General features: G+C 47.9%; 1 protein-coding gene across 1 annotated transcript in view; it reads right to left on the bottom strand.

The window, feature by feature from the left end:
• Positions 1-3057: 3057 nt before the first annotated feature.
• The window catches only part of BANF2 (BANF family member 2), a 44080-nt gene continuing 38869 nt past the window's right edge, over positions 3058-8268 (bottom strand). Inside the window, exon 4 of the mRNA XM_016212030.2 lies at positions 3058-3494. Coding sequence (XP_016067516.1) covers positions 3348-3494 — 147 coding nt within the window. The 3' untranslated portion in view covers positions 3058-3347. The remainder of the gene's footprint in view (positions 3495-8268) is intronic.

Genomic DNA, 8268 nt, shown 5'->3' with positions numbered 1-8268 from the left:
TAATATTTTGGCCAAAGCAAGTCACAAGGTTACTCCAGATTCCATAGGGAGGGAGATTGACTCCACCTCTTTGCAGGAGGGGCTGTGGAGTCACGTGAAGGGTATGGATAGGAGGAGCAAAGAGTTGTGGGTATTTTTAGAATCAGTTGCTACAAGGTCTTTCTCTGGGAAATGGGCGGAGGCCTCTTACCCTACAGACTCCAGCCCTACCCCTTACCTGTTCCTACAGGGTTCCTCAACTTGTTCTTTCTGGGCGAGTTGTGTTTGTCTTTCCCCTCATAGCTTCTCCTCTCCCCCCTCCCTGTCTCTCTTCTTCTTCCCCTCCCTCTTCTCCATCCTCAGCTTATTCAGCGCTGCCCTCCCCCTTTAACACCAAGCTGAAATGTCACCTCTTCCTAGGAGCCTTCCCTGACCACTCTCACCCATACCCACTTCTCCTTTCTTTAAATACCAATAAACAATCAGTGCTGTACATTTTAATACCTAGGTTTTTAGAGCTACCCATGCATGAAGCTCCTAGCAGGTGCCAGGAATTTTCATCTTCCTAATGCTTGAGTAGATACTGTTATCATTATCATTTTACAGCTGGGCAGCTGGGCCAAGAGGGTGACTTTCCAAAGGGCATAGAACGAGTGGTAAGGGGTGGATTCTGTTTTCAAAGCCAAGCCTGTCCTGCTCCAAAACCCACCACGGCAGAAGCTGTGGGCGCCCTGCTGGCCATGTGCCTCGCTCTTTCTACTTCAGTGCACGCGGCTGGCCCGCCTTCCAGCTGCGGCGCCTGCATCTCTCTGCCCGGCTGCTCTCTCAATGGGCTTCATTCTGCCCACGTGGCAGGCTCGAGAGCTGAAGGATTCACTTCCTACGGGGGCAGCGCTCAACAAATGACTGAGAGTGGTGCTTAGATACCCCAGGGTGGGGTAACTAAATGCCTGTCTGCACTGGCCCCTGGAGTCCCGGCAGCACTGTTGCCCACAGTGACAGACAGTGATGACCCACCTTTATGGGCTGCTTTGCCCTCGCTGCCACACGCCTCCCTCCCCTACCACATTTCCCGGGAGCACCCCTGAATACCCTGCTTTCGCTCAGCCCATGTTCCAGGGCCGGCTGCTGGCTGGCTGGCTGGCTGGCTGGAGCTGACACACCTCCCAACACCTTGGCTAGTTTGCCCTCCCCTTTCCCAGTCGCCTCTCGTTAAGTTGTAAGCTCCCTGAGGCTAGGGAAGCTCGCACTTCTCTTGCTTTTTCCATGGCATGTGATCATCCTGGGAACCTTAGACGCTCCATAAATGCTAATCCAAATCGTTTATTGATTCACGGGTATTTCCAGACTACAGAGATCAAGCCAAGAGTCGACATCTGGCCCCTCTTCCTTGCAGACAGTTCAGCTCCTATTTAAGATGCTGGTCAAATCCGTGACAATTTGTAAATATTCTCAGGCACCGACCCTTTCCCAAATCATTGAAACAACTGCCCTGCCGAGTAGCAGATGAGCTTTGACCGGGCTGAGGGCACAAGGCAAGCCCGCTCCTCCCGAGTGTCCTCAAAATGCTTTTGGGGCTCCACGGGCTAATGCGACCCTAACAAGATCCCAATAAAAATCTGAAATAACCTGATTTTCATTAGTTGTCCTTTTCTACTCACCCATTAGAGTGTCCCTACCAGTTGTACAGTGTCCAGTACTTGTACATGGAACAGAATTGAACCAGATTGGATAAGCTGATAGCTGGGCTCCCTTCCAACTCACAGCTGTGAATTCTCTCCTGGGTGCCACATGATGTCCGAGCTCTCAGGAGGCCCGGCTTGAGGAGATTTGAAGAATAGGGACTGTGTTCCTGCTACGCACCACATACCTAACAGATACTCTTTTAGTTCATTCACCCTGTGAGGCAGGGTAATTACCTTATTGCCCCCACTTTCCAGATGAAGAAACTGAGGCTCAGCGAGGTTAAGTAGCTCACCCAGGGTAAGGTGGTATTGGCCATAGCTCTTCTCTCGGTGTTGACAGAAGCACAGGAGAGCAAGTGGAAATGTGCAATGAGGCTCAGAACTGGCGCCATCATTTTAGGCTCGAAACATTGGACAAGTGTATGTCCAGGGGCTGGGAGTTACTCTCCCTCTAGTGGGAGGAACTGCAAGATCCCAAGACAAAGTTGGGCCATACAGGGAGAAGTGGGGAATTGGAGCCAATAACTTTATCTACGAGGAAGACAAAACTCGACACAAGGGAATGAATGGCTGCTGGGAAACATTCCCAGTGTCTGTGACGGAGATTTTGGGGAGCCGGGTATGTGGAAATAGAGTGAGGGACACTACTTCCCTCTCTCCTTTCCCTACAGCCAACCTGCTCCTGACTTAGAAACTGAATGACTTCCAACACCATGACTATTTCAGTGGAGAATTAATCCACTGAATTAATCTGTGCAGGAGGGAGCAGGGGAAAGGCGCTGGACGGTCAGAGCCTAAGCTCTCAGGAGATGGAGCTATTCAAATCTTTGGGCCAACCAGCTGGCTCACCTGGAATTCTTTTTGGCCTCTTTTTGGGGAGAGCTAAAGAAGCAAAGCTAGAGAGTTAAGCAGACCCCAATAGAAATATCCCAGTCATATTATAAACTTAGGAAATATAACAGCTGTGGGGCATTCAGGGGGAAAATAATGAACGTAATTGAGTATTGTCGTCACTATATATTTCCACTTTTTCTGAGTTCAGAAGAATCCCTGCCCCTTTGGAGTTAGGTATGACTATGTGACTTGCTCTGGTCAATGAAATGAAAACATAAGTGGAGGGTATCACTCTGGGCAGAGGCTTTCAAGGACAGTGTGTAATTCACCATGGCTCCCTCCCACTGAGTGGTGCCCATGCAAGCACATATTGAGAGGGAATCTCCATCAGCTTCAGTCTCAGTGATGACAACAGGCAGCCCTCACCTGATGGCATCTGCTGAACATGTAGCACGAGACAGAAGTCAACCTGTCGGCTAATTCCTGACCCTTAGAAACTATGTGAGATACTATTGTTTAAGCTACTATGTTTAGGGTTTATTTGTTATGCAGCAATAGATAACTAATACACTGACAAAATTTAATTCCCATTCTTAAGCAAAATTGTTCATTCTTTTATATAAATATATGCTGAGATATTTGGCACGATATAGATGCCAGCAGAATGATAGTTACTTCTGGGTGGTGGACTTTGGGTCATTTTTCTCGTTTGTCTTTTTTTATATTCTCGAATCACTTTTCGTAACAAGCACGTATCATTAAAATTAAAAACAAAAATAATGACTCTGAGCCCGGGTGTAGGTACAGCACGTGTCATCATTACCCAGGCGGCAGAGTGAGGAGGTGCGTTCATAGGAAGCAGGAGCACCACTCCTTCAGGCAGTTAGAGCTCTCCTGGGCCTCACACTCCGTGGCGCCACAACAGCAAATGAGCCACCTCTGAAACTCCACTTCGTTCTTGTGCATCAGAAGGAACTGTCCCAGAAGGGTGTAAGCCTGTGGAGGGGGGACGAAGCAGGCAGGAAAATGGGAAAAGTTGTAATAAACCTGCTCAGATGTGCTCTTCCTCCCCCAACGCGAGGGCCCGCGTGAAAATTGAAGGAAGGGTGGGTCATATTCGAGGGAGACTGGCAGTCCCCAGGACCCTGAGTGGGAGATGGGGATTTGGGGACAGGCCCTTGGTGAGATGTAAGGCCAAGTTAAATGCCCATCCCTCGGGGCCTGGTTGGGGGCCATCCAGTTTGGGACGAACCAGAGCCTGTGAGCAGACGAATGACCTGGAATCTTGTTAAAAGGCAGGTTCTGACTCAGTAAGTCGGGTGGGACCTGAGGGCCTGCATTTCTAACATGCTCCTGGCTGGTGGTTGTCTAAGGAAAACATTTTGAGTAGCAAGAGCCTAGCATACCTCTGATGCTCCCTTCAGGCCTCTGATCTCCTATTTCTCACCCCCCCCGCCCCCCCTCCGAGTTAGAGATGCTCTCCACTCCACTACTTTCTCAATTAGTCTAGCAAAGGGTTTCTAGCCCTTGACACTGTTGACATTTTGGATAATTGTGTGTTGTGGGGGGAGGGGGCAGGAAGGGTCATTCTGTGCATTGTAGGAAGTTTAGCAGCATCCCTGGCCTGGTAATTGCCAGCAGCACACACCCTGAATTGTGACATAATTATCTCCAGACATTGCCGAATGTCCCCTCGGGGACAAAAATCTCCCTTCAATTAGAGTCACTGTACATGGGACTAGCTGGTGAAGGGCTTCTTAGCATAGATTTGTTTCTGCATGAGAACCTGCAAAACCTGGGCCTGTTTCTGCATTTTTGATGGTGCAAAGTATGCCCTGCCCCATCCTGCAGACTGAATGAAGTGAGTTCAATGTGAGAGTATTAGCACAGTGTCAATTCCCTTTTCCTCCTGGGTGCAGAGCCCTGTGGGTGGAGCAGAAGGCATAAAACACTCCCATCTTTCTCTTCTGAAGAGTCTTGAAGGTGAAAAACATGTGTAAAACAAAGATTCCAGGATTCCTAGTCTATGTCATTCTTAGTTTTCTAACTACTTTCCCCACAATGCTTCATTCCTTTTTTCCCATTTTAATCACACTCTGACTGGTAAGGAACAAGGACCACATGGAGAGAGGGACATTCAAGACTATATGACCACACATTGGCCCAGCCACCAAACAGTGAAGCCTGGAGATTTAAGGTCACGTTAAGTGCCCACCTCTGGGAGCAGCTTGGAGGCTCTCCAGCCTGCAATGGACAAGAACCAGTGTCCACATCTCGAGTCCTGGGCCATCTCCAGTGAAACCCACTGGCGTCTGTTTACTTCCAGTTCCATAAAACAGAGCAAATTTCGTCTTGACTGAAGGGAACATATTTTTTAAAAGAAATTAAAGCTGAATCCCCGTCATAAAACATACCCAAGCATTAGAGTTTGGGCTTTTACACTTGGTCCAGTTATTTTTCAAAGAGAAAAAGCCAGGATTTCATGGACATTTAAAACTGCTCTTTTAATCATCCTAAAAAGCAGTACAGTTGCGTAGAATAATCTCTTTTTACTTTATAAGTATTCTCAAATTTTCAGCAATGGATTTTACTGAGATGTTTTTAATTGAACATTTAAAAAATTAAATTTATTGAATGTTAGTGGAGCCAGTTGCTGCAGTAGGTGTGGGAGGTGCAGACGTGAATATAACAGAATTAAGAAACACAGAGCTTCGTCCAAGGAGAGAGAACGTTGATGAGGAGGATGATGATGATGATGGTAGGTGGCACTTCTGAGTACCTTGGGTGGGCTCCAGGCCCCTGGCACATTTTAATCCCTTTTTATTTTCTTAAAAAAAAATGTATCTTTATTGATTTCAGAGAGAGGAAGGGAGAGGGGGAGAGAGAGAGAAACATCAATAATGAGAGAGTCATTGATCGGCTGCCTCCTGCATGCCCCCGACTGGGGATCGAGCCTGCAACCTGGGCATCGAACCTCGATCCCCTAGATCATAGGCTGATGCTCAACCCCTGAGCCACACCAGCCAGGTCACTTTAATCCCTCTATCCTCACCTGTGCCCCGTCCCATTCTCTAGATGGAGTCACCAAGAATTGGAAGGTTGAGACCCTGTTTTCCTCAGCCCCATTTTTGCACATCCCAACGGTCCCCAGTCGGGCTTGGCATCTGTGGGGTCCTCTGCCACTTTGAGGGCCTCACTGCGAGCATCCCCTGGTCTGGTAATCGGAGACTCCACGTCCACACCAGGCTCAGCAGCCGGGAGGCCAGGGAATGCATGGTACGCAGGGCCAGGAGCAAACCTTCCAGGAATGCTGCGGGAAGCAGGGCCTCGTCTTGCAGCCTCCAGAGCCAAGTTGCAACCTGACGCTCCCGTCTCCATTTTCTCTGGAGTTTCACCCTGCTGCCTTCCATCAGTGAGGGGGGACAGTTGGCTTGCTTCACCCTGCTCCCGAGGGGGCGCCGGAGTCCTGGACTCCCATCATGGCCCTGCCCGCTCGCTTTCCCTGCTGGCTTCAGAAAGCCAGCCCCTGACCCTGGAGAGGAGAAACTGTCCCTCTCCCTCCTTGGGCCAACGCTCAGAAAAATCTGACTGTAGGAATGATGACGCAGAGACACAGAAATCCTGAGCAGGCATTCCCACGCTCCTACCACCCTGGACAGTGGCCCCCTCGAAGCCAGGGATGTTCATTCTTTCCTGTGGCAGCCATGTCCACATGGCAGGATGGTGGCCCAAGGGCACACTTCCCCTCAACTTCAAGTCCAAACAGCGAGCAGGCCTGGACTGCCCTCGTTTGCCGTGCTCAATCTCTTGCTAAACAGTAGTAATATTTGCGCCTGCACGGGGGTTGGGTTCCCTTGTGTGTGACCCACGCAGTCACACCGGGCCCTGTGCTCAGGAGGCCCCACTTGGTCTAATTGTGAAAAATTTTTTTTTTAATTTTATTTTTGTTTAAAATATTACAGATGCCCCTTTTTCTCCCCAATGACCCGTCCCACCCCGTCCCTTCCCCCTCCCAGTCCCTCTCCCCACCATTGTCCATGTCCTTGGGTTGTGCATAGATGCATATAAATTCTTTGGTTACTCTCTCCCCCTCCACCCACCTGCCTTCCTCCATCCCTCTGACATTCATCAGTCTCATCTATGCTTCCATGTCATTGAATCTGTTCTGTTCATCAATTTATTAAGTTCTTTAGATTCCACGTATAAGCGAGATCATGTGATGTTTGTTTTTCGCTGCCTGGCTTATTTCTCTTAGCATAATTTTCTCCAGGTCCATCCATACTGTCCCAAAGGGTACGAGATTCTTCTTTACAGCTGCGTAGTATTCCAGAAATTCTTGATACCTTTAAACAAGGGGCCTCACATCTTCATTTTGCAGTGGGCCTCACAAATCAGGTGGCCGGTCCTTGTCCGCACTGATTAAACTTCTCAGTCTTCACTGTGACACCCGGCTTTTTCAAAAAGTGACTGGGAGGCGTTCCTCTCCTTCTCAAGCTTCTGCTTTCCTTTGCCAAAGCCCCCAGGTCCTCAGCACCCACGGCGATGCACTTTCCATCGCTACACGGCCCCACTGTGCGATGGACAACTTTCTCTCTGTTTCTCTAACTCAGTGATTTTCAACCTTTTTCATATCATGACACACAGACTAATTACTGAAAATCCACGGCACACCAAAAAATATATTTTTTACCGATCTGACAAAAATAATGGATATAATTTTGACTCGTACACACTGGACGGCTATCGCTGTGTTGGCTGTTGTCATTTTTATATTTGACAATCTAAGGGAAAAGAGGCCAGTGCCTCTGACTAAGTAGTCAGGATTGCATGTTTTAAAACACAGGAGAAAATAAAACGTTATTAGGACTAATTTCACCTGTTTCTTTTTCAATATGTAATCAATAATATTGTAACTAAAAATATTGATGAGATACTTTGAATTTTTGTTTTAAGCCTTTAAAATTGCAGTGTGTATTGTCTTAAACATGCCTATCACCCCACCTGTAATCCTCATTAAAAACACAGTTAAGCTGGAAAAGGCAAAACTATAGGGACAGAAAAATCAGTGGTTGTGAGGGACTGAGGGTGGGGAATGTAAAGATCATGAGGCGCACTTTGGAATGACAGAATTATTTTACGTCTTGATTGTGATAGTGGCTACATGAGTGCATGCACCTGCCCAAACTTGCAGAACTGTGTGCTAAAACGGTAAAATTTACTGTATGTAAATGAAATTATTTCTTAAGTGATGCATATGTCTGACCAACGATGAAACCTCACAATTATGGACACATTAAGTCGATGGTGGTAGAAGCCAGACCACTCGTCACATCCGGTGTGGGGGGTGGCAGTGATCTGGAAATGCCACAGAACCATCTGGAATTCTGGAGGCATCTGGCCATCAGATCGAGGTAGTGAGTCCATCAAAATTCATTGAGCTGAACCCTTCATGTCAATGTAAGTGTGCTGCACCACAGTAGAAAAGTAAAAGGGACAATCGTTTCTTTTTTTAAAAGAATTTTTAATTTAGAACGTCTCCCCTAGTCAGACTTGCCTACTTTACTGTGCGCTCAGGAGTGGTCGGTCCTAACTCCTTTCTCTGAGAAGAAAAGACTCAATGTACCTCAGTCGTGGAGCTCCAGCTTCCTAACAGTACCACCTATTGGATAGTAAATTGGCTGCTAGACCGGGGTGATGTTCAGACTATTTAGCATCTGGTGCAAAGCAGCGTGTGGGTCGGAAACCCAAGGCCCCGTAGTCCAGGTGCCTC

This window comes from Miniopterus natalensis, chromosome 7 (genome assembly GCF_054644295.1).
Source record: "Miniopterus natalensis isolate mMinNat1 chromosome 7, mMinNat1.hap1, whole genome shotgun sequence".
Lineage (NCBI taxonomy): Eukaryota > Metazoa > Chordata > Mammalia > Chiroptera > Miniopteridae > Miniopterus > Miniopterus natalensis.
Note: the sequence above shows the minus strand (reverse complement) of the source record. Positions and strands in the feature narration are given on the sequence as shown.